The 26,916-nt window shown below is 39.7% G+C and overlaps 1 protein-coding gene across 1 annotated transcript in view; it reads left to right on the top strand.

Moving 5' to 3' along the window:
* The window catches only part of RXFP2 (relaxin family peptide receptor 2), a 65,279-nt gene extending 39,913 nt beyond the window's left edge, over window positions 1-25,366 (top strand). Inside the window, exons 11-18 of the mRNA XM_061170929.1 lie at window positions 408-479; window positions 3,824-3,895; window positions 4,003-4,074; window positions 6,176-6,247; window positions 9,889-10,118; window positions 10,726-11,136; window positions 21,644-21,862; window positions 25,107-25,366. Of these exons, the coding sequence (XP_061026912.1) occupies window positions 408-479; window positions 3,824-3,895; window positions 4,003-4,074; window positions 6,176-6,247; window positions 9,889-10,118; window positions 10,726-11,136; window positions 21,644-21,862; window positions 25,107-25,366 (1,408 nt within the window). The remainder of the gene's footprint in view (window positions 1-407; window positions 480-3,823; window positions 3,896-4,002; window positions 4,075-6,175; window positions 6,248-9,888; window positions 10,119-10,725; window positions 11,137-21,643; window positions 21,863-25,106) is intronic.
* Window positions 25,367-26,916: the final 1,550 nt, after the last annotated feature.

Raw genomic sequence — 26,916 nt, 5'->3', positions numbered from 1 at the left:
TGGTTCAAGCTTTGCTCTTTTTCTGGACTTCTTCTTATAAGGAATGTGCCTTACCCAAAGATCCTCTCAAAGCCTTCGCAGAATTATTAACAGGGTCCAAATTTGACATTGCATGTGTGCATGTTGGGAAAGAAACACTTTCTAAAGTAATCAGAATCCAAACAAAGTGCAGCTCCGTAAACCACACTCAGCACCTCAAGTTCCTTACGGGAGCATGTCCTGGAGAGAGCATATGGATACATTCTCTGTAAGAAACTCCTGCCTGTGTTCCACACCAGAACGTGCCTTGCTTTGAGACTTCAAAGGAGGCTTATTAAATTACACCCGGATCAATGGCATCTCCCAATGAGAACTGATTACTACAGCAGACACAAATCAACAATGCTGACTCTTACCATGTCTTACAGGTTTCTGCCTAGAAATCAAATTGATTTTGTTCCAGAGAAGACATTTTCGTCATTAAAAAATTTAGGAGAACTGTAAGTAGCATTGTCTACTAGGAAAATATGATTGCTTCTTCAGGATTACAAATCTAAATGACTAGTGAGACTGCTTTTCATTAGTAGCAATCAAAATCCTGTAGACCACTGGATATTCAAAATCAGTTAAGAAAACCAACATTATCCTAAAAGCAAAGTAAAAATCAAACAGTGGGCTTAATATGGATTTAGCCTACTCTAATTTCTCTGCCTATTTTCTTTGACTGATTTCATACATATGTGTGTTTGGGAGTAAATGAGTTTTCCATGGCTCCTTAAACTCAGGGATTCTCCTCTCTAATGTCTGGAGTACAATTAATTCTCAATACATGCTTGCTGAATGAATAAATGACTGAAATAATATTAATCAATTATAACTAAACAAAAGAGTGAACATGCTTATTATCCCTTAAGATATTATAACTTCCAGAGCAGATGACGCAAATAGAAATGTCTAGAAAGAGGCTCATTGAAAAATATTCAGAGAGCTCATGTACATTTTTCTGTTCAAATATATGTTTTGTAGATCTAAACCTTTTGAAAATCATCTGTCTTGCTATTAATTCATCGCTACCCACAAAATGGTGTATCATTGGCATTTAAAATTGTCTGTTACATTACAAATAGTGGTGATTAGGGTAGAGATCTCCTTCTCCTGATCTGAAGTCTAAAAAATGGAAATTAATTTCTTAATCACCTTCTCCCCCATTCTTTATACCTTGCTTTGAAATCCAGAAAGGACTGTGAAAAGTAGTTCAATAAGAGTAATTTGAAAAACAATTCACAAATAATTAAGATAATTTAATCTAATGAATGAGTATCATAAACCAAATCCACAAATATTTAAGTACCTATAATGTGCAAAGCACCACATTAGAACTAAAATATTATCATTCTATGGCAAAAAATTAAAGACAGCTCACTTAGAAGAGCTCACTGCTTTCTCACAGGGGCATTCCTGATCAGACCTTGGAGGATGGATACAGATTTGGGTTACGGGGGTGGAATGGAGGAGTAGCCCAGGACAAACAAGAGTGTGTTTTTATACAAACTAAAGGAGACAGTGGTACGGAGTCCACATTCTGAACATTTTCCTAATCCTCGTCTTATACTACACTTAGGCAAAGCCAACCCCCTGCCCCCGCCAAAAAAAAAGAGCCTAAATAAGAGACGCTAGCTTTCTTCTTTTAGGACCACCAATAATTCATTCCAATCCAGATAGCACCAGTATGATTGAAGAAATTCAGAACTCAATAGAATTAACTCGAACAAGGCATTTACATTTCTTAAGTTTACAAAAATGTTAGATAATTTTACTGTGCCTTCTTGACCACAAGCCCCTTCTGGAGAGGAAAAAGCACACTTAGATGAGGCCACTCAGATCCTTTCCGCACAGAAGACTGTACTTTATTTTTCAAGGTAACACTTTGCAGGACGTTCTCCAGGTGTACGAGATCATCGTCATCTTGTTTTGTTGTCACTCTCCCTCTGATCTGTGCACACCTGTGGCTTTCTTCTGTGCCGTGACCCACTTGTGCTCCTTGCATCTGGAGCACCAGATCAGAACACCAGCTGGCAGGCTGTCTACACTTGGATGTCATGACAGTCCCTCAAAATCTATTTGTTTAAGTTAATTTACAGATGACCCTTACCCCACAGCCAGCTTCTTCCCCTAGGCTTGCCTATCGTAGTGGAATCTGCATTCTTCCTGGCAGCCTGGCTAGAAGACTGTTCCCTTTCCTTCTAACTCTCTTTACACTTGATGCCCTATCAGACCGTAAACGCTGCCAGTGCCTCCTTCAACCCATATCAGCTCTCACCCAGTCCAGGGTCACAGCCTCCTGCCAGGTCTCCCTCCTCTGAATCTCTGGCATTTCATCCTATCTTTCATTCTTCTAACAGAATTATCATCCCATAACCCAGAGCATATTTTCCCACTGTCCTGTTTAACATTCTCCTTCCTTGTTGCCTGCCATAAAGCAAAGTCCTTGACAGAGTTTTCAAATGTTAATGTTCAGAAGAATCACAAGGAATGCTGGCTTTAAATGCATGTTACCAGGCTCCCTTCCAGAGATTCGGGTGTGATAGTTCTGGAGTGGCACCAGGAAAGTGCTCTTTTTATAAGCATCTTCCTTGATTCTGATGCCTGAACTGTACTCTGGGAAATACTGCCTTGGAAGGTATTCATGGCCTTCCCATTTTGTCTCCAGGCTCTTTTCCAGGCTCACCTCCTCTACATCTCCCCATCCTTTCTATCCTCCACCCACATTGGACGACTTGCTGACTCATGGAGATGTCACTGACTTCCAAGCATCTGTTTCTCTGGTCCTGCTTAATCCTCACCTGAAAAATCTGCTCTTCTTTGACTCCACCTATAAAAATCATCAAACTTTGCTCAAACGCTTCCTAATTTCCCAGGCCAAGTTTGATGATTCCTTCCTCTGTTTTTCATCTGTACTTGTGTAATAACACTTGTTTCATTCTTTTGTTTCATAATCTAGTTGTTTACTCTAACTGTAAGCTTTTTTAGAGAAAAAACTAAGTCATAGTTATTTGTCACTCCCATATATCCATCAGGAACACCAAAAAATCAAAAATAGATAAGATCTTTTGTTTGACTCCTAGGCGATTTCACATCTGTTTCACTTTTAACATCTTCTCTGGCTCAGAGGATATTTTGGACCCTTCAAGATTCCTGATTCCTTCTTATCCTGACAGATCTCTTTTTCACATTCTGTAGGGACACTGCCCTGCAATTCTTTCTGGATTGGACAGCCCTATTATATTTAGATCTAAATTCTCAATTTCTTCTAAAAAAAAAAGTACCATATAAAAGTAGACTAAAAATATGTGAACTTATCCATTCAAGATCATCTGGGCAGATATTGTGTGGTCAAAACTCTCTTAGTTGGAATGCAAAATAAGTAGAGACATAGGTCTTGATCTCAGAAAGCTTCTAATGTAGTTGGATAAACAAGATATCACATACATGAACCAAATAGGAATCACAGAAACAATGAATGGTTGAAGGTACAAAGAGTACCTAAAACAGAGGGAATTAATCAAAGTAGACATTGAAGCCATGTTGGGAGTGTGTTGGAGAGGGGCTGAGAGGAAGTTCCAGATATGGGAACTGGATGAGCGAAATGTCACCTGTCTGAAAGTGATGGAAAACATATCCATGTGGCTGACTCACATGACTTTGTTGGGTAACAAGCTATCAGGTTGGTTAAATTGGATTGTATTTTCTGTTACATCAAATGGGCTGATGACAGTTGTGAGGAGTAATAACTATGTCATTTATTTCCAATGTAATTGCTTTGGGTTTTCACTGTCACCAACAGGGACCTGTCTAGCAATATGATAATGGAGCTACCACCCCACATTTTCAAAGACCTGAAGCTTCTTCAAAAACTGTAAGTTCTTCTTCCCCCTGTTATCAGATTTAAATGGCAACATCTTGAGTTTCCAAAATAATAATATCCTCATGCTTCTTTCCTCCTCCCTTCTAATGGTACAAAAGGAACCTGTCATCCAATCCTCTTTTGTATCTCCACAAGAACCAGTTTGAAAGTCTTAAACAACTTCAGTCTCTGTAAGTCAAATGTAACAGTATGTTGATTATAATTTTAGTGTGTGTGCTTTACTTAGGACCACATTTATTTTTAAACAGGTATTTGGCACACAGGAGGGCTTTTAATTTGAGCATGCATCCTCAGACAGTTGTTAATATCATGATTACCATCAAGTATGTACTGCATGACAACAGAATCTCATTTTTTACCATTCAGTGTGTGTAAAGACCATTTCTGTGTTTGAAGCTATATATAGCTCCTTCCTGAAAACAGGATTCATATGGAAAAATCTCTTACAGTTTTCACAAAGAATTAAATTTGCAATAGTTGTGTTACTAAGCAGTCGGTAAAAAAAAATAGCAAATTATATAAGACTTCTCTACTTTTTCCTTTCTTCTTTCCTACAACAGTCTACTTGATATCGATCCTCAGAGCATGCTTTTTACTTTTCAATCAGTAAAGAAAAAATTATCCCATAAATATGAACATTCAGACAATTAATATTGTTTAGTATTTTAAAATTTCAAACATACTAGATGTTAAATGGTGCCAAGAACTCTGCCAGCTGTTCTTTGAGCCTCATCAGTTCCTTTCCCATGAATAGCTATTTTTGGTTAAAGTCTGGGTTTTTTTTCCCCACAGAGTGCATATTACTTTACCTCATCCCAGCCCAAAGCCTTTCTTCATTTAATTCCAAAGACCAATCCTTAATATCACTTTTTATTCTTGCTAAATAGTTTTCTGTTGGAAATTAATACAAGATTTAGATTCTCAATAGATATTAGTGAACATCCAGTGATGAAAAAGACTTGGTTCCTGCTTTCAAGAAGCCAGAAGATGTGGACAAAGTGATCTTCCCTTCACTCACTATGTACTGAATTCTGAAAGGCAAAGTATCAAGTTACACATCACGCCTTTCTGAAAAGTCAAAGTAGTAACTATTTACCCCATACTTCCCTTTCTTCATTTTTTTCTTTCTTTATTGTCTCATTTTCTTTTCTCTAAAGATTCATTTACACATTTATTTTACAAACATTTATTAGCCACCAACTTAATCATAGCACTGTCTTGGGCACTCAGTATATAGTAGCCTCTGCTCTTTTGAAAACCACAGGCTATTCATCAAATAATCACATAATCCATGTAATGGTAAAACTGTGATAAGTTCAGAAGCTAGAGAGCAAAAGAAAGAAGGGGGGGGCGGAATCCTTTAAAAAGGACTCCAGAGTTTCCTGCAGGAGGGGCCCTGTGATGATTCAGTGGTAGAATTGTTTTCTAAGTCTCATTTCTGACCACCAAGGTCCTCTATAAAGGACTCAATATGCAAAGGAAAACTCAGAACCTTGTCCAGAAATCCTTATTCAGATTTGCCCAAAAGAAGCTGAGTGATAATCAAACATCTTTCAAAATAAGCCTTTAAAAAGCAAAAGGTTTCTATCTTTTTAGATTATCCTCTTTCCGTCTATGTTTCCTGAGAACATGGCAGACTCCCTTAATTCATGCCATCCTAAAGTGTCTTCTAATAATCCATATTTGAAGAAGCTTCTGGATAAATGAGGAGTGTTAGAGGTTATCACTGGAGTCCTGTGTGGACATTTTATGGGGTTGGAGGAATTACAGGAATTATGCTTCCCACTGTTGTCTTAGAAAATGATTGTCCTGAATCGGAGCTCCTTTTATTATTGCTTCCATGGTTTTCTACCTTAAAGATACATAGGCCAGGAAGAAGTGACTGTATTTAAATACAGATTCTGACAAAACTCAGGTTGAAAATATCAAGTCCTGTCTGAAACCCTCTAACTCATATTTCGTGGTTTATAAAATCAAACTACAGAGCCAGTTTCACAATCATACAAATCACAACTGTCATTTTTAAGTCAAAGAAATGAATGAACGTGTTTTATTAGAAGGTTGTTCTGCATATGAAAGTGACAAATCAGCTCCAAGTTACAGGAGGCATAAATAGAAATGGCAGTTTTCTAAGACAGTTTATTGTAAAATTTTCATCCTAATTTGAATTTATAACAAGATTTTGAAGCATGGTTTTTAAGATTGACAAAGAATACAATGATTTAAAAGTTAAATCCTAAAAACATGAAACCTATTGTGCATATTTTCCAGAGACCTGGAAAGGATAGAGATTCCAAGTATAAACACACAAATGTTTCAGCCCATGAAGAATCTTTCTCACATGTATGTATGTATGTATGAAAGAATGGGGAAAAAAGTATGGTGAAATGTTGCCGATGGGGAAGAAAGTATGGTGAAATGTTGCTGATATTCTCTTTTAAACTGTCTGATGTATCACTGCAATGTGTTTTGTTTTTAGTTAATTAATTTATTTATTTATTTATTTTTGGCTGCATTGGGTCTTCATCGCTGTGCGTTGGCTTTTTTTTAGTTGCGGCGAGCGGGGGCTACTCATCGTTGTGGTGGCTTCTCTTGTTGCGGAGCACGGGCTCTAGGCGTGCAGGCTTCAGTAGTTATAGCACGTGGGCTCAGTAGTTGTGGCTCGCGGGCTCTAGAGCGCAGGCTCAGTAGTTGTGGCGCACGGGCTTAGTTGCTCTGCGGCATGTGGGATCTTCCCGGACCAGGGCTCGAACCTGTGTCCCCTGCCTGGGCAGGTGGATTCTTAACCACTGTGCCACCAGGGAAGCCCCTGCAATGTGTTTTTACGCAAGAAAAGTCTTTTTATGGAGAACTTTTTAATTTTGTCACCTTTGGTCCCTGTTCAAATAGAGCTCAATATTATGATGTGCTGACATGAATGACACTTCTCTCTGGAAACATGCTGTTTATCTAGTTGAGGCCCAGTAAGAGATTAGGGTACCAGAATGCCACATATGACACAAGATGAAGTCACTGGCTAATGGTACTCAGGAGACCTGGAAACATTAATTCACCTCACATGAGTGAGCAGTCAGCTACTCTAAGATTTGAGCCCTTAAGAGGAAAGGTGCTATGTAAATTCCAGGTGTTGTTTCTGTTACTGAGTGCACTGCAAAATGGAGGTAATTAATCTTTATAGTAGTTCTCATAAGTCACGTTAATATATTTGGCTAAAGTGCACTGTGTAAGTTGTCTTAATATAGGAGTTTATGACATGATCATTTCTTTATCAACTGTGTAATCTAATGTGTTCATGACTTCAAAAATCAACCATTGTTATCCACAACAATAGGGAGGATTCGATGTAAGATATCAAGTTGGGATCAGCAAGGGGCTGAAATGGTTGGTGTGAAGGTGACCTTTTGGGAGAATATTTTGTTTATGTCTGTGCAGTAGGTGTGATTACCCAAAGACAAGTATTTGATGTATATCCACATGGTTTTCATAAATTCTCTTTCTGTGGCTCTAGTAGATAAATATTTCATGAGGCTATCATTTCCTTGCTGCAGGCAGAATGTGAAGTCTCCTTAGAACAGAGAAATTCAACCTTTATAGAACTTGATGGAGAAGCTGCTGCTTTAAATATGAACCGCAGGTTGAGGTCAAGAAGGACCCAACAATTAACAGAAAATGTGTGAACTTAGTTACTTCCCTACTAAGTGACCTAGTGATTCTTCTTTCATCTTCCTTGCCCATCGTTTATTGAAACACGTCCACCTGCCAACCAGTGCCCTGGTCCCAGTGGGAGGAGAGGTTGGACCACCGTAAGCTACTTGAGGGCAGGGATAGCCTTCAATATCTCTATGTGACATACCCAGCACTAAACCATGCATCATTCATTTGCCATCTAACAAGTATTTGTTGAGTACTTCCCCCATGCCAGGGAGAACACAGGGATGAATGGGAGAGAGAAGGGTCTGCCTCACGGAGCTTCCCTTTAGCTTTGGGAACCAGAAAGTAAACTAGTTAACAAATAAATCATTAAGAAATGCTGGGAAGAAAAGTATAGCAAGATAAAGGGAAGGAAGGAGGATGTAGGTAGTTCACCTAGAAGTCAGAGATGTGACAGTCAAGCAGCCCTGAGTGGAAGGAGACAATTCCTCCTGGAAGATCTTCCAGGAAGAGAGAAAAGCAAAAGCACTGCACGGAGAAGGGGGTGAGCCTGGCTTGTTCGAGGATTAGAAGGGAGCCGACGTGTCTGGGTGGAGTGAGCATGGACGGGAAGCGCTGAGGCGGATCAGGGTAGCCAGGGGTCCAATCATGGGAGGCCTGGAAGCCGGGGCAAAGTAAAGCTTTCTTTTTTTTCCCTGCCTCTCTTTTTTTCAAATTTTCTTCTACTTTATTTTTATTTTCACTTTTTTACTGAGATATAATTGACATACAACATTATAGTTTCCTGTGTACAACATAATGATGCAATATTTGTCTATATTGCAAAATGATCACCACAATGAGTCTAGTTAACATCCATCACCACACATTGTTGCAAAATTTTTTTTCTTGTGATGAGAACTTTTTTTTTAAATTAATTAATTAATTTATTTATTTTTGGCTGTGTTGGGTCTTCGTTTCTGTGCGAGGGCTTTCTCTAGTTGCGGCGAGCAGGGGCCACTCTTTATCGCGGTGCGCGGGCCTCTCACTATCGTGGCCTCTCTTGTTGTGGAGCACAGGCTCCAGACGCGCAGGCTCAGTAGTTGTGGCTCACGGGCCCAGTTGCTCCGCGGCATGTGGGATCTTCCCCGACCAGGGCTCGAACCCATGTCCCCTGCATTGGCAGGCAGATTCTCAACCACTGCGCCACCAGGGAAGCCCGATGAGAACTTTTAAAATCTACTCTCTTAGCTACTTTCAAATATACAAGACAGTATTATTAACTATAATCACCATGCTGTACCTTATCTTTAAAATGTTTTTAAATTGTTGTATTATATTGAACGTCAGAAGTTTTTAAAAAGTGCAGAGGATATAGGATTCATATGTTGAGAACATTGGCTTTTTAAAATAAAACAGTTAATTGCTCTTTTAATTGTATCCAATGGAATTTTTTTTACCAAAGCAATTTTATCTACACATATAAATGTAAAAAAATATAAACAAACTTTCTTTAACTTGCTAGTTTAGCAATTGAATGGGCAGATGACAAAAAAAGATTAGATGAAGAGAAAAGAACTAAAAGAGGTGGTGAGCGAATATAAAAATAAAATGAGTTTTATGGGAGAAAATCCTAAACATAACAGGTTTGGAGAATGGCAGTAAACCAAATGATCTCCCCAATTCCAGCCCTTCAAGATTCCACACACTTAGACCACAAACACATTGATCACAGACAGGCCTGTATTTTTCTCTAGAAATGGTTTAAGTCCTTCCAGGCCCTATTAAGGAATCTGTGTTTAAGGCAGCTGCTTCTCCTCCTCACTTCAATGAGACTGAATTTTCCTAGTCTCAGGGACCTTCCCTTCCTGTCTGTACCAGGGAAAAGAAGGCTAGTTTAAGTGAATATACTTAAAACTAAGTACAAGACAGGAATGTTTTTAGTGAGCTACTCTGTGGGTCCCTTATACCCCAAACCGAAGCCCCTGAATGTTTGCTAAAGATCAATTTAACAATGACAATCTACTTTTTTGTAATACCCTAGAGGATCACCCAATGTGATGGGGAAAAGTAGAGTCCTGGAGATTTCCCATTCTCATGTCCTCCCCTGACTCACCTCAGACAAGCCACAGCAGATACCTATGTTGTTTAGGTTCTTCACCTTTAAAGGAAGAACACTGCCGAGAGTAATGTAATATTTAATGAAGAACTCTATAATTACGTAATCACTACTAAACAAAAATAACCAAGCCTAGTGAAGCCACACACCTAACACAGCTGCAGCCCCAATAGGTCTGCAACTGTCATTTCTGTGTCATTGCTGTAAAGTGACTCTTTTTTCCCTTTGACTTTAGTTATTTCAAAAACTTTCGATACTGCTCCTATGCTTCCCATGTCCGAATATGTATGCCCTTGACTGATGGCATTTCTTCATTTGAGGACCTCTTGGCTAACAATATCCTCAGAATATTTGTCTGGGTTATAGCTTTCATAACCTGCTTTGGAAATCTTTTTGTCATTGGCATGAGATCTTTCATTAAAGCTGAAAACACGACCCATGCTACATCCATCAAAATCCTTTGTTGTAAGTATGTTTCCTATATAAATGGATTAAGGATATCTTCGGAGAGCTGTGCTCTAGATTATATTGGCATTCAACAGATGGCGTTTAATATGAATTATATATGCTGGGTAATTTTTTTTAAAGTATGAAGGTGCTGTTGTTCTCTTTGGCTGCTCTTTTCTGGATGGCATGAATCTGCAGTGACTTATGTCTTCGAAATGGGGTAACAGGGAGCCGATGAGTTAAGGGATGGATTATAGAGGACAGGTTGTGGGTTATAGAACTATGTTTTGTTTAACCTTCAATCGCAATAGCATCTATGCTCCTCAAGCCCAGAAAATGATTCCTTTATTAACTATGTTAGTAATATTTTTTACTGTTTAAAACCTAGACCCCCCCCATACCCCCGCAAATTATCTCCCCACCACCATTTTTTTCAAAATTATAAAACAAAGATGCAGTGTAGTACTTTAGAAATAGTACACCTTTTGAAGTCCATTGGCTTCTAGGCACTATTGCAGGTTTTACGTTAGTTCACTTAATACAGGAAGAAGGAAGCAGACCTAAATCAGAAAACTAAGACGGAGATGCTGGAACTACCAACATACATTCTATGACTCTTCAATAGGTGCGGACTGCCTGATGGGTGTTTATTTGTTCTTCGTTGGCGTTTTTGATCTAAAATACCGCGGGCAGTATCAGAAGTACGCGTTGCTGTGGATGGAGAGCTTAGAGTGCCGCCTCCTGGGCTTCCTGGCCGTGCTGTCCACCGAGGTCTCCGTCCTCCTGCTGACGTACTTGACTTTGGAGAAGTTCCTGGCCGTTGTCTTTCCCTTCAGTAACATCCGTCCTGGAAAATGGCAGACCTCGGTCATCCTCATTTGCATCTGGATTGTGGGATTTTTAATAGCTGTGATTCCATTTTGGAAGGAGGATTATTTTGGAAACTTTTATGGAAAAAATGGAGTATGCTTCCCACTTTACTGTGACCAAACAGAAGATATTGGAAGCAAAGGATATTCTCTTGGAATTTTCCTAGGTAAATTATATTTTTCATTTCCTGGACAAACGTTATTCTTGTAGCAATACCATAGATTTCAGTAAAGCCATATTTCTCCATTTCAGAAAGTAAACAAATATAGTCAAGACTGTTTTCCTTTTTTAAAGAAAAGTCCTTGCTGTGTATTTATAGGAGGTTTTATTAAATTTTTTATTATAGAGATTTAGTATGGAAAACAAAAACATACTGTCAGGATCTCTGAATGATCTTTTTATTATCTGTAAGACCCTTTGATTTCATGTTCATACAAAGTGACAATGAGCTGGAGGAATTCTAGTTCACTGCCTTGTCCTGTGACGCTACCGAGTTATTTGAACTCATTTTTTTACAGTCTAGTTATGAGCTAAATAAATAATAATAAAATTCTTGAAACTGACTAGCAGGAGATTATCTGAATGGAAATACCAGGAAGGTTTATTACCTTTTGTAAATGCAGTTCCAAAGTCCGCAACAGAAGGGTGCTTAATAAAACTCTTTGCTTTTTGGTTTTCTTAATTCTCCCAATTAAAGAGGGAGAATGAAGCGTTTTAGAAAAGAAAACGCTACCTTCTCTATTACAAATGAATGAGAAGTTTAGCCTTTAAAGATTAAAAAGACTTTTAAAATTGTCTAGTAGGTATCTCTCTTGCTTAAAACTAAGGCCATTCCCATGTCCCCTCTTTAACTAGGGCAATATTATCATTTTGATTCCCCCTTCTCATCTTGTCCCCTCATCTAAGAAGTCAATAAGCTCCATCATCTTTTCGGTTTTTTTAATATTCGTTATCTTTTTTTAAAATTAATTAATTTATTTTTGACTGCTTTGGGTCTTTGTTGCTGTGCGCGGGCTTTCTCTCATGGTGAGCGGGGGCTACTCTTCGTTGCGGTGCGCGGGCTTCTCATTGCGGTGGCTTCTCTTGTTGCAGAGCACGGGCTCTAGGCGCGCGGGCTCAATAGTTGTGGCTCGTGGGCTCTGGAGCACAGGCTCAGTAGTTGTGGTGCATGGGCTTAGTTGCTCTGTGGCATGTGGGATCTTCCCGGACCAGGGATTGAACCTGTGTCCCCTGCATTGGCAGGCAGATTCTTAACCACTGCGCCACCAGAGAAGTCCTCATCCTTTCTTTTTCATCAACTATTTTCCCTCGAAATACACCTTTGTCTTCTCTTTCTTCCAGTCTCTACCTACTACTGTCACCTTTGCTTAAAGCCTTATGACCTCTGCCCTGAATTATTACATTAGCCCTCACTGGTCTTTTGGCTTCTGGGGTCTTCTCTTTCCTATTTATCTGTTCACTACCTGAGTACCAAAAGGACTGAGTATCCTCTGCTCAGAGACCTGCAGGAACTCCCTACAACCAAAGTCAAGTTTAAATTAGTCACTTAAAGCCCATCACAAAATGGCCCTAACTGCCACTCCCAGCTATTCTGCATCTATTCCTTCTCTTCTTCCTCTGAAAAAGAAAACACTTTATTTGCACCATTTTAATAATACTCCTCACATAAACCCTGTTTGATAACCATTTTTTCATGGCTATGGCACTCCTACAATATTGTAAGCCGTTCCCGGCATAGGTGCACTTCATGGAAACCCTCTCTCCGTCACACACACATATGCACACACACTACTGTACATTCATTGGTTCAAACAGAATTTATTAAGCACCTCCTATAGGCCAGGCACTATTTTGGGAACTGGGGATAAAACAGATTGGCCCCACGGATCTGTAGCCAGAAAGAAGGATGAAGACAAGGAAACACGTCCTCATGTCACAGGCTGACAGATGCCACGAAGGAGGAGTACAGGATGTTCCAGGAGCCCCAGATCTGAGGACCAGGGAAGACATCCCAGTAGAAATGAATCCAAACGGAGGCCCAAAGGATGAGGACACATTAGCCAAGTGAAGGCAGAGGTCGTGTGCCAGGAGCTAGAGACCCACAGCCAGGGAACAGGCCCAGATAAAGGGCAAAAGAACTATGGTGTGGAAAAAAAAAAAAAAAAAGAACTATGGCATGGCTGGATCTTACAGTTAAGGTGTGGGCGTCACTACAAGGGTTTAGCACACGCACATAAACATCATCTACATATACATAGCTTATCTGTGAGAGATGGAGTCCTAGAGCCCCTTCTTTTGCTTAAAAAATATAAGAATATATAGTTTTTAAATAATTTTTTTTATTTTAGAATATATTTAGATTTAGAGAAAATTTGCCAGGACAGTACAGTTTCCTTATACCCCTCACCCAGGTTCCCCTATTGTTAACATCTCACATTCCTATGGTGCTTTCAGAACATACACTTCTGAACCTTTCTATAAGTCTGTTTTCAGGATTTGTACCAGAGGAACATCTTTAACAGCCATTTTATTTTATTCTTTTTTTCTTTAACACCTTTATTGGACTATAATTGCTTTACAATGGTGTGTTAGTTTCTGCTTTATAACAAAGTGAATCAGTTATACATATATATATGTTCCCATATCTCCTCCCTCTTGCATCTCCCTCCCTACCATCCTCCCTATCCCACCCCTCTAGGTGGTCACAAAGCACAGAGCTGATCTCCCTGTGCTATGCGGCTGCTTCCCACTAGCTATCTATTTTACGTTTGGTAGTGTATATATGTCCATGCCACTGTCTCACTTTGTCACAGCTTACCCTTCCCCCTCCCCATATCCTCAAGTCCATTCTCTAGTAGGTCTGTGTCTTTATTCCCCTCTTACCCCTAGGTTCTTCATGACCTTTTTTTTTTTTCTTCTTAGATTCCATATATATGTGTTAGCATACGGTATTTGTTTTTCTCTTTCTGACTTACTTCACTCTGTATGACAGACTCTAGGTCCATCCACCTCACTACAAATGACTCAGTTTCGTTTCTTTTTATGGCTGAGTAATATTCCATTGTATATATGTGTCACATCTTCTTTATCCATTCATCTGTCGATGGACACTTAGGTTGCTTCCATGTCCTGGCTATTGTAAATAGAGCTGCAATGAACATTTTGGTACATGACTCTTTTTGAATTATGGTTTTCTCAGGGTATATGCCCAGTAGTGGGATTGCTGGGTCGTATGGTAGTTCTATTTTTAGTTTTTTAAGGAACCTCCATACTGTTCTCCATAGTGGCTGTATCAATTTACATTCCCACCAACAGTGCAAGAGGGTTCCCTTTTCTCCACACCCTCTCCAGCATTTATTGTTTGTAGATTTTTTGATGATGGCCATTCTGACTGGTGTGAGATGATATCTCATTGTAGTTTTCATTTGCATTTCTCTAATGATAAATGATGTTGAGCATCCTTTCATGTGTTTGTTGGCGATCTGTATATCTTCTTCAGAGAAATGTCTGTTTAGGTCTTCTGCCTATTTTTGGATTGGGTTGTTTGTTTTTTTGATATTGAGCTGCAGGAGCTGCTTGTAAATTTTGGAGATTAATCCTTTGTCAGTTGCTTCATTTGCAAATATTTTCTCCCATTCTGAGGGTTGTCTTTTCATCTTGTTTATGGTTTCCTTTGCTGTGCAAAAGCTTTTAACTTTCATTAGGTCCCATTTGTTTATTTTTGTTTTTATTTCCATTTCTCTAGGAGGTGGGTCAAAAAGGATCTTGCTGTGATTTATGTCATAGAGTGTTCTGCCTATGTTTTCCTCTAAGAGTTTGATGGTGTCTGGCCTTACATTTAGGTCTTTAATCGACTGAGTTTATTTTTGTGTATGGTGTTAGGGAGTGTTCTAACTTCATACTTTTACATGTAGCTGTCCAGTTTTCCCAACACCACTTATTGAAGAGGCTGTCTTTTCTCCACTGTATATTCTTGCCTGCTTTATCAAAGATAAGGTGAACATATGTGCGTGGGTTTATCTCTGGGCTTTCTATCCTGTTCCATTGATCTATATTTCTGTTTTTGTGCCAGTACCATACTGTATTGATTACTGTAGCTTTGTAGTGTAGTCTGAAGTCAGGGAGCCTGATTCCTCCAGCTCCATTTTTCTTTCTCAAGATTGCTTTGGCTATTTGGGGTCTTTTGTGTTTCCATACAAATTGTGAAATTTTTGGTTCTAGTTCTGTGAAAAATGCCATTGGTAGTTTGATAGGGATTGCATTGAATCTGTAGATTGCTTTGGGTAGTAGAGTCATTTTCACAATGTTGATTCTTCCAATCCAAGAACATGGTATAGCTCTCCATCTATTTGTATCATCTTTAATTTCTTTCATCAGTGTCTTGTAATTTTCTGCATACAGGTCTTTGGTCTCCTTAGGTAGGTTTATTCCTAGATATTTTATTCTTTTTGTTGCAGTGGTAAATGGGAGTGTTTCCTTAATTTCTCTTTCAGATTTTTCATCATTAGTGTATAGGAATGCTAGAGATTTCTGTGCATTAATGTTGTATCCTGCTACTTTACCAAATTCATTGATTAGCTCTAGTAGTTTTCAGGTAGCATCTTTAGGATTCTCTATGTATAGTATCATGTCATCTGCAAACAGTGACAGCTTTACTTCTTCTTTTCCGATTTGGATTCCTTTTATTTCTGCCTCTTCTCTGATTGCTGTGGCTAAAACTTCCAAAACTATGTTGAATAATAGTGGTGAGAGTGGGCAGCCTTGTCTTGTTCCCGATCTTAGTGGAAATGGTTTCAGTTTTTCACCACTGAGGACGATGTTGGCTGTGGGTTTGTCATATATGGCCTTTATTATGTTGAGGAAAGTTCCCTCTATGCCTACTTTCTGGAGGGTTTTTATCATAAATGGGTGTTGAATTTTGTCAAAAGCTTTTTCTGCATCTATTGAGATGATCATATGGTTTTTCTCCTTCAATTTGTTAATATGGTGTATCACATTGATTGATTTGCATATTTTGAAGAATCCTTGCATTCCTGGGATAAACCCCACTTGATCATGGTGTACAATCCTTTTAATGTGCTGTTGGATTCTGTTTGCTAGTATTTTGTTGAGGATTTTTGCATCTATGTTCATCAGCGATATTGGCCTGTAGTTTCCTTTCTTTGTGACATCTTTGTCTGGTTTTGGTATCAGGGTGATGGTGGCCTTGTAGAATGAGTTTGGGAGTGTACCTCCCTCTGCTATATTTTGGAAGAGTTTGAGAAGGATAGGTGACAGCTCTTCTCTAAATGTTTGATAGAATTCGCCTGTGAATCCATCCGGTCCTGGGCTTTTGTTTTATGGAAGATTTTTAATTACAGTTTCAATTTCAGTGCTTGTGATTGGTCTGTTCATATTTTCTATTTCTTCCTGGTTCAGTCTCGGAAGGTTGTACATTTCTAAGAATTTGTCCATTTCTTCCAGGTTGTCCATTTTATTGGCATAGAGTTGCTTGTAGTAGTCTCTCATGATCCTTTGTATTTCTGCAGTGTCAGTTGTTACTTCTCCTTTTTCATTTCTAATTCTATTGATTTGAGTCTTCTCCCTTTTTTTCTTGATGCGTCTGGCTAATGGTTTATCAATTTTATCTTCTCAAAGAACCAGCTTTTAGTTTTACTGATCCTTGCTATCGTTTCCTTTATTTCTTTTTCATTTATTTCTGATCGGATCTTTATGATTTCTTTCCTTCTGCTAACTTTGGGGTTTTTTTGTTCTTCTTTCTCTAATTGCTTTAGGTGTAAGATTAGGTTGTTTATTTGAGATGTTTCTTGTTTCTTAAGGTAGGATTGTATTGCTATAAACTTCCCTCTTAGAACTGCTTTTGCTGCATCCCAAAGGTTTTGGGTCGTCGTGTTTCCATTGTCATTTGTTTCTAGGTATTTTTTGATTTCGTCTTTGATTTCTTCAGTGATCTCTTGGTTATTAAGTAGTGTATTGTTTAGCCTCCATGTGTTTGTATTTTTTACAGATTTTTTCCTGTAGTTGATATCTAGTCTCATAGTGTTGTGGTCGGAAAAGATACTTGATGCGATTTCAATTTTCTTAAATTTACCAAGGCTTGATTTGTGACCCAAGATATGATCTATCCTGGAGAATGTTCCATGAGCACTTGAGAAGAAAGTGGATTCTGTTGTTTTTGGATGGAATGTCCTATAAATACCAGTTAAGTCCATCTTTTTTAATGTATCATTTAAAGCTTGTGTTTCCTTATTTATTTTCATTTTGGATGATCTGTCCATTGGTGAAAGTGGGGTGTTAAAGTCCCCTACTATGATTGTGTTACTGTCGATTTCCCCTTTTATGGCTGTTAGCATTTGCCTTATGTATTGAGCTTCTCCTATGTTGGGTGCATAAATATTTACAATTGTTATATCTTCTTCTTGGATTGATCCCTTGATCATTATATAGTGTCCTTCTTTGTCTCTTGTAATAGTCTTTATTTTAAAGTCTATTTTGTGTGATATGAGAATTGTTACTCCAGCTTTCTTCTGATTTCCATTTGCATGGAATATCTTTTTCCATCCCCTCACTTTCAGTCTGTATGTGTCCCTAGGTCTGAAGTGGGTCTCTTGTAGACAGCATATATACGGGTCTTGTTTTTGTATCCATTCAGCCAGTCTATGTCTTTTGGCTGGAGCATTTAATCCATTTACATTTAAGGTAATTATCGATATGTATGTTCCTATTACCATTTTCTTAATTGTTTTGGGTTTGTTATTGTAGGTCTTTTCCTTCTCTTGTGTTTCCTGCGTAGAGAAGTTCCTTTAACATTTGTTGTAAAGCTGGTTTGGTGGTGCTGAATTCTCTCAGCTTTTGCTTGTCTGTAAATATTTTAATTTCTCTGTCAAATCTGAATGAGATCCTTGCTAGGTAGAATAATCTTGCTTGTACGTTTTTCTCCTTCATCACTTTAAATATGTCCTGCCACTCCCTTCTGGCTTGCAGAGTTTCTGCTGAGAAATCAGCTGTTAAGCTTATGGGGATTCCCTTGTGTGTTATTTGTTGTTTTTCCCTTGCTGCTTTTAATACGTTTTCTTTATATTTAATTTTTGATAGTTTGATTAAGATGTGTCTTGGTGCGTTTCTCCTTGGATTTATCCTGTATGGGACTCTCTGTGCTTCCAGGACTTGATTAACTATTTCCTTTCCCATATTAGGGAAATTTTCAACTATAATCTCTTCAAATATTTTCTCATTCCCTTTCTTTTTCTCTTCTTCTTCTGGGACCCCTATAATTCGAATGTTGGTGCATTTAATGTTGTCCCAGAGGTCTCTGAGACTGTCCTCAATTCTTTTCATTCTTTTTTCTTTATTCTGCTCTGCAGTAGTTATTTACACTATTTTATCTTCCAGGTCACTTATCCGTTCTTCTGCCTCAGTTATTCTGCTATTGATCCCTTCCAGAGAATTTTTAATTTCATTTATTGTGTTGTTAATCACTGTTTATTTGCTCTTTAGTTCTTCTAGGTCCTTGTTAAATGTTTGTATTTTCTCTATTCTATTTCCAAGATTTTGGATCATCTTTACTATCATTATTCTGAATTCTTTTTCAGGTAGACTGCCTATTTCCTCTTCCTTTGTTAGGTCTGGTGGGTTTTTGCCTTGCTCCTTCATCTGCTGTGTGTTTCTCTGTCTTCTCATTTTGCTTAAGTTACTGTGTTTGGGGGTCTCCTTTTCACAGGCTGCAGGTTCGTAGTTCCCATTGTTTTTGGTGTCTGTCCCCAGTGGCTAAGGTTGGTTCAGTGGGTTGTGTAGGCTTCCTGGTGGAGGGGACTAGTGCCTGTGTTTTGGTGGTTGAGGCTGGATCTTGTCTTTCTGTGGGCAGGTCCACGTCCGGTGGTGTGTTTTGGGGTGTCTGTGGCCTTATTATGATTTTAGGCAGCCTCTCTGCTAATGGGTGGGGTTGTGTTCCTGTCTTGCTAGTTGTTTGGCATAGGGTGTCCAGCACTGTAGCTTGCTGGTCGTTGAGTGAAGCTGGGTCTTGGCATTGAGATGGAGATCTCTGGGAGATTTTCACTGTTTGATATTACCTGGAGCTGGGAGGTCTCTTGTGGACCAGTGTCCTGAACTTGGCTCTCCCACCTCAGAGGCACAGCCCTGATGCCTGGCTGGAGCACCAAGAGCCTGTCATCCACACGGCTCAGAATAAAAGGGAGAAAAAATAGAAAGCAAGAGAGAAAGAAGATAAAGTAAAATAAAATAAAGTAAAATAATATAAAATAAAGTTATTAAAAGAAAAAATAATTATTAAGAAAAAATTTTTAAAAAGTAATAAAAAAAGAAACACAGAAAAAACGGACAGACAGAACCCTAGGACAAATGGTAAAAGGAAAGCCATAAAGACAAAATCACACACAGAAGAATACACATACACACTCAGAAAAAGAGAAAAAGGGAACAAAATATATATATCGTTGCTCCCAAAGTCCACCTCCTCAATTTGGGATGATCCGTTGTCTATTCAGGTATTCCACAGATGCAGGTACATCAAGTTGATTGTGGAGCTTTAATCTGCTGCTCCTGAGGCTGCTGGGAGAGATTTCCCTTTCCCTTCTTTGTTCACACAGCTCCCGGGGTTCAGCTTTGGATTTGGACCCGCTTCTTCGTGTAGGTCGCCTGAGGGCGTCTGTTCCTCGCTCAGACAGGACAAGGTTAAAGTAGCAGCTGATTCAGGGGCTCTGCCTCAGTCAGGCCGGGGGGAGGGAGGGGTACGGATGTGGGGCGAACCTGCGGCGGCAGCGGCCAGCACAAAGTTGCACCAGCCTGAGGCGCGCCGTGCGTTCTCCCGGGGAAGTTGTCCCTGGACCACGGGAGCCTGGTGGTGGCGGGCTGCACAGGCTCCCGGGAGGGGCGGTGTGGAGAGTGACCTGTGCTCGCACACAGGCTTCTTGGTGGCGGCAGCAGCAGCCTTAGCGTCTCATGCCCGTCTCTGGGGTCCGCGCTGATAGCCGCGGCTCACGCCTGTCTCTGGAGCTCGTTTAGGCAGCGCTCTGAATCCCCTCTCCTTGCGCACCAGGAAACAAAGAGGCAAGAAAAAGTCTCTTGCCTGTTCGGCAGCTCCAGACTTTTTCCCGGACTCCCTCCCGGCTAGCTGTGGCGCACTAGCCCCTTCAGGCTGTGTTCACGCCGCCAACCCCAGTCCTCTCCCTGGGATCCGACCGAAGCCCGAGCCTCGGCTCCCAGCCCCCGCCCGCCCCGGCGGGTGAGCAGACAAGCCTCTCGGGCTGGTGAGTGCTGGTCGGCACCGATCCTCCGTGCGGGAATCTCTCCGCTTTGCCCTCCGCACCCCTGTGACTGCGCTCTCCTCCGTGGCTCCGATGCTTCCCCCCCGCCACCCGCAGTCTCCGCCCGCGAAGGGGCTTCCTAGTGTTTGGAAACCTTTCCTCCTTCACAGCTCCCTCCCACTGGTGCAGGTCCCGTCCCTGTTCTTTTGTTTCTGTTTTTTCTTTTTTCTTTTGCCCTACCCAGGTACGTGGGGAGTTTCTTGCCTTTTGGGGATCTGATGTCTTCTGCCAGCGTTCAGTAGGAGTTCTGTAGGAGTTGTTCCACATGTAGATGTATTTCTGATGTATTTGTGGAGAGGAAGGTGATCTCCGCGTCTTACTCTTCAGCCATCTTGAAGCTCCACCCTTATTTTATTCTTAACTAAACTTTCTGACAATAGGCCTGAGATAAATTAATTTTGTGAAATTCTATTTATATGAATTTATAATGAGAGTCCATGGAATATGAAATCTTTTGGATAAAAACAATGGAACACCTTGAATTTATAGAATTTTTCCCTAGACTTCACCAGTCTTACATACAGTCTAATCAGATGAACATTTTTTAAACAACTCTGAAATTATATGGAAATTTTATGTTCACTATAAGGAATAAGGTGATCACTTTTACGATTTTTATGATAGCAAGAATATAACAGAGTGACAAAGAAGTCAGCATTATACGATAATGATAAGTGAGAATCTTCTGAACATATTTGATCCTAAAAGAGTAATTTATATAGTTGAATTTTTAATTTTTCTCTTATTCCTCGTTTTTCTAAAACAAGTCTAAAAGGTTCTGAATTTTAGTTTAGATTACTATGGGCAATCTGAAGAAAAAAATAAAAATGTATTTTAGTCCTATGTATTATTTTTTTTAAGACCAAAAAACATAAGAAATAATGTTTCTGAGGCTATTGTCTTCTTGATATTCCAAGGGTATCTTATTCATACTTATAAGTTAAAGGAATAGGGGCATATTGATTTCTTGAGCTGTACATGTGATTACAGTAATCCCTTAAGGTTTGAATTTGCAGAGAACTAAAAATGAAATAGCTTTTTTCCTGCTTTAAAAAAGCTAAAATTTACCTCATGATATACATAGATCTGAATTTCAAAGTCTACAATTCTTGGAAAAGTGTATGTATTTAAAATACCTTTTTGATCTGGCAAACCCAATTTTTTCAATTTGTTCCAGTTTATAGCCTTGGATTCAGGGTTTTAGCTGATTTACCACTGGGCTTATACCAAGTATGCTTCCTGGAAGTACAGGGGAGGGGGAGAGGCACCATATTGAACATCTACGTAACACAATATTTCTACTGTTGATTTATACACCTGAGATGTTAAGAGGTGTGCTTTTCCCAACAGGTATGAATTTGCTGGCTTTTCTCATCATTGTGTTTTCCTATACTATTATGTTCTGTTCCATTCAAAAAACTGCCTTGCAGACTTCAGAAGTGAGGAATAACACTGGAAGAGAGGCGGCCGTCGCAAACCGTTTCTTTTTTATAGTGTTCTCTGATGCCATCTGCTGGATTCCTGTATTTGTAATTAAAATCCTTTCCCTCTTCCGGGTGGAAATACCAGGTCAGTCCCTTCTGTTATTCCCAAGTACGTTGTGCTTTCTTATGCCCTTTGTTTGACGAGGCGAGAATACAGTCCATCACATATAGTAAGTTCTCCATAAATACCTACAACTTGAATACAAAGGTTTAGGATTTCCTAAGTGTTTTATAATCAGTATTCTACGATAGGAACTGGGTAATGGTGCAACCCAGACAAGAATAACAAAAACACAGGAGACAGAGAAAAACTAAGTATTAGTGTCTTGCTTCCACTTGAGCTAGATAGTGGTGCTTCACCAAGAGTACCTAAAACAAAACAAAATATACATGCCCGGGTTTCACCCTGGGCCTCTGAATTTAGCCTGTAGGGGCCAAGGCCTCTACATGGGTGTTTTGTGATTCTAAGGTGCACAACCCTGGTTAAGAACCACCAGTCTATTTCGTGGCCCTAGCCATGTGGTTGTCACACTGTGCCCTGTGGAGGTCTAATGTTCCATGAAAGTGCCTATCTAAAAGGCCACACCCCTGCTTCAACCAGAGAAAATCACCTTTCATTAGTTAGGATTTTGCTTGAAGGCCTTTCTGGGACCTAGAAATTGTAGCCATTCTAGGGTCCACCCAGGGCTTTTGCCCAACCCTCAGGGAAACAAACTTTGGGATCATCTTCAACTCACTTTTTCAGCCTATTGCGAATCTATTTGGAGTGTTCCTCCAGGGCAGGAATTGTCTTCTTCATCTTGGTAGAAGATGTTTTCAGGATTTGTACCAGAGGAACATCTTTAACAGTCATTTAATTTTATTCTTAACTAAACTTTCTGACAATAGGCCTAAGATAAATCAATTTTGTGAAATTCTATTTGTATGACTTTATAATGAGATTCCATGGAATATGAAATCTTTTGGATAAAAACAAAAGAAGTGTCAAGCATGGGGTTGACACATCAGAAGCCCTTATAAAAGAGTGATGAATGTACAAGTAACAAACACCTGCAACTATTTATGTCCCTCTGCCTTGCCAAATGCCTCACTGCAAAATGATATACAACATTTGCAGCATCCCCTTAACCTATGAGCTTAGTCTCACAACAAGGTTTTCTGATAGCAGGGGTAGTAATCATTATTCTTAGAGAGAGTCTAAGACATTTCAGATCATGATATGGAACTAGAATAGGAAAAAAAATCATGAAAATGTTATTGGGCCACACATTGGTCTTTCTCTACATTTTATAGTTCAGTCCTTTGAGGTTTGTCTTGAATACCTCAGTGCACCTAGGAGAAAAGTCTTTACCACACTTGACTAAGCCCCTCCTCGCTTGCCCAACTTCCCATGGTGTTGTAGAAATTGCTACATTCATGGACCTAAATGCCCCCTGTCCCCACCCTCCAAGAACTCCGGGGTCTGCTCCATCATGGTAGGTCACTGAGAGTACATGGGGTCAGCCCCAAAGATAAGCTGGCTTCAGCCCTCCCATCTCAGGACTTACGTGCTAACCTTACATCAGTGAGTCATCCTGAGACGAACAGGAAGTCTCATTCCTGATCACAACCTCCTTTGGGGACACAACAGACAAAAAACAACTGACTTTTTCTTCAGTCACAAACTGTTCATATCTAATTTTTTTTTTAAATTAAGGACAGATAATATAGTAATATAAAACTTCATTTAATAAATCTAAGGTATGCTAAATACAAACGTATTTCTTTCATATTCTTTCCAGTTAAAAAGAAATAAGGAAAAGAAAGAGAAGACGGGGTGGAAAAGAGGAAAGGCAAACATAGAAAAAGGAGAAGGGAGAGATCAAAGGGAAGGAGGAAAGTGCAGATAAAGTCAGAGAAGAAATGGAAAAGTAAACCGGAGGAAGAACAGACAGGATGCAGGGAACAGAGCAGGGCTAAGAGAAGAACAAGTAACAGTGTCTGAAGGATAAGAAATTTACAGGATGGGGAGGGAAGGAGGGGGTCACAAAGGAGAGGGGGAGAGGAAGGATGCTAGGCTTATGTCCAGCTCTCACCTGAGCTGGCAGTTCTCAGACTTTTGAAGATGGGGGAGGAGACAGCAGAGTGTGGTGGGACTGGAGAACCCCAGGTTCTGAAAATGTGCTAAAAATGGTTGTCCGCAGAGCCGGCCCAGCTCACTGACTTCAGTCATGTAAGTTATCGTCAGCCCCTTTCACAGATAAGGCAGTTGAGGTCTGGGGAGCTTAGGGGATTTGCCCACAGTCACACAGCTAAGAAGTGTGTAACCCTGGGAGCAGGCTCTGTTTAAGGGAGAAAATAGATTTCATCCTAACCAAGCAACCGATGTACCGTCGGCCCTCCGTAGCCCTGCATTCCAAATCCATGCATTCAACCAACTGCAGATGGAAAATATTGGAAAAAAATTTCCAGAAAGTTCCAAAAAGCAAAACTTTAATTTGCCTTGTGCTGGCAAATATTTACATAGCATTTACATTGTATTTACAACTCTTTACATGGCTGTACCTTGTATTAGGTGAAGTAATCTAGAGATGATGTAAAGTATACGGGGGGATGTGCATAGGTTATATGCAAATACTATGCCATTTTATTTAACGGACTTGAGAACCTGTTGATTTCGGTGTCTGTGGAGCTCCTGGAACCACTTCCATGGTGGATTCTGAGGGACAACTGAATTCAGAAATGTCACTGCCATCCAAAGTTCCTTCTCACTTTTTCTGGCATATTTCCCTTAATATTCTATTAGCCTTTGTAAGCCTTCACACAGAAGGAATTCATTGAGTTTGGAGATATATTCTTTTTTGCTCTTCAAATCTTCTGACTGCACTCTGAATATAGCAGCGGGGATATGAGGGCAGGGCAGGAAGACCTTCAGGACTGAAATTCAGACCAAGGTCAGAGCTGACTCTGGACCAGAACCTTCTAGTTCTGGACACTGTCCTATTGATTATGAATTATTTCCTCATTTTCTTATTTTTCTATAAGGAAGGGCAATAAAAACAAGAAAAATACATTATATATCAATTTATAGTTTGTGAAGTGTTTTCACATATTTCCTCCCGTGTTGTTTCGTAACAACCTGCGAAGTAGTTTCTGAAACTCAGAAAAGTTGGTGGTAGGACCTTGAATTCGTGGCTCCTATGCTCTTCCAGCAAAGAGATTTTCCATGAGATGAGAGAGAACGTAAACGAACCAGGTAGCCGTCTCAAAAGTAGCATTGACTATAAAGTGTTATGTGTCTTGTGTCTATGAAAACCTCAACTTTCTTTCACACTTCGTTTCCTTCTCAGAAACAATCACTTCCTGGGTCGTCATTTTTTTCCTCCCGGTAAACAGTGCCTTGAACCCAATCCTCTACACTCTCACAACCAGCTTTTTCAAAGACAAGTTGAAACAGCTGCTGCACAAACATCAGAGGAAATCGATTTTCAAAACTGAAAAAAAAAGTTTGTCTACATCCATCGTGTGGGCCGATGACTCCTCGTCACTGAAACTTGGGGTTTTGAACAAAATAAACCTCGAGGAGAATATAGTGAAACCAGTTTCCTAGTAATGGTTTTGGAGCACTGGACTTTCATTGGACTACCTAAAAAAGCACAGCATTTGGAAGATGACATCTGCAGTGCTTTTCATCTTTACCAACTGCGAACCTTTCTGCACAGAGAGCACGGCAGGATGATGTCAGGCACTGCATTCCGATGGCAGCTGTACTGTTTACCAACTGGGCTGAGAACTGTACCTGAGAGTTCTCCTCACCGACATGCCTGAAATGCACAAGTGAATCCATAAATAGTAGGCTGATAAGCAGTTGTTCTCTAGCTCGCCAACGCGGCCAACCTACCAGCGGATGCTCATACGTTGGCGCTGCATGGTCTGTTTTTAAATTGAATTGTGCTGTCCATAAAATAAAAACAGTCACGACATCTAACTCTAGCGTGGCGGTAATAGCATAAGCCTAACATCTCTCTCCTTGCTTTTTCAACGTCAAATGAAATCATCAGCATCCTGCTGAACTGATAGCGAAGGATTTCCAAGATGTCCACCCACCTCAAGTCCTGCCCTATGGAGGCCCGTGGATTAGCGGCTTTGAAAGCAGAACTTCGTACAAGGTTCGAAGTCTAACATATGACCAGAGAGGCACGCTGACCATTCGCCTAGTACCATTCACCTTTTCAGCTTGTATTTAATGTGAGAAGAACTGAGCTCTCAAAATATTTGTCTTAAAGTTGCCCATGCCATAAAGGCAAATTGGGCACTCCAACTGCCAAAAACTACATTTTAATATGTTTTAAAGTATAATTTCTTAAGAGCAGTATCCCTATTGCTGGCAAGTTCTGCCATCATAGAACACACAGATAAGAAGTGTTAAGGGGGATTTAAGAATACTGGACTCAGATAAATTCCTATTGTTTTTAACAAAAAGGCTGGTAAGTTTGGATTTGTTTTTTGAAAATGAAAAGTAGTTGTGAAGTCCTGGACATGTTTTTATATGGAAAGTTTATATGTGAAAAAAAAAAAGAATCAGGTAAATAAAATTATAATTTGCATTTGTCTATACATTATTTTAAATTCAGTAAAGACCACAGATAGGGCTTATTGACTGTTACCCATGTTTTTCTTGGTAGAGAATATAACTAGGAAACAAACACAGCACCGTAGTTAACAAGACACCTCTTTACATTTTTCTTTCTCATCCCCCCTTTTCCAAAGCATGGAGCAGTAACTTAATTTCTTTACTCTTCACTTCATTCTGAGTTCCTTTAATAAGATGAAATGTAAGCAGCTGACTCAGAACTCCACATCACCTCCTACTGCATATTAAATGAGATGCCCTTTTATCCAGTAGCATCCAGGAAAGAAAGAATCCCAGAGTTTATGCATCACAGCTGTGTCAGTAACTTACCTGTTATTATCTAATATTGACTAAAACCATCATGGGAGTTCCTTTATTTTGATCTAGTGAGATATTCCTTATATCAGTGAAAGCTTTTCACTCTTATTCTAGAAATAATGTCCCTACCCATTGACTAGGCCACCCTTTTTCCTTATAGTTTCAAATTTCCTCTGTCTTATCTCCTCACTATGATTAGTTGCTTCCCA

This window comes from Eubalaena glacialis, chromosome 16, assembly GCF_028564815.1.
Source record: "Eubalaena glacialis isolate mEubGla1 chromosome 16, mEubGla1.1.hap2.+ XY, whole genome shotgun sequence".
In the NCBI taxonomy this organism is placed as follows: Eukaryota; Metazoa; Chordata; class Mammalia; order Artiodactyla; family Balaenidae; genus Eubalaena; species Eubalaena glacialis.
This window is presented reverse-complemented; position numbering and strand designations above follow the sequence as displayed.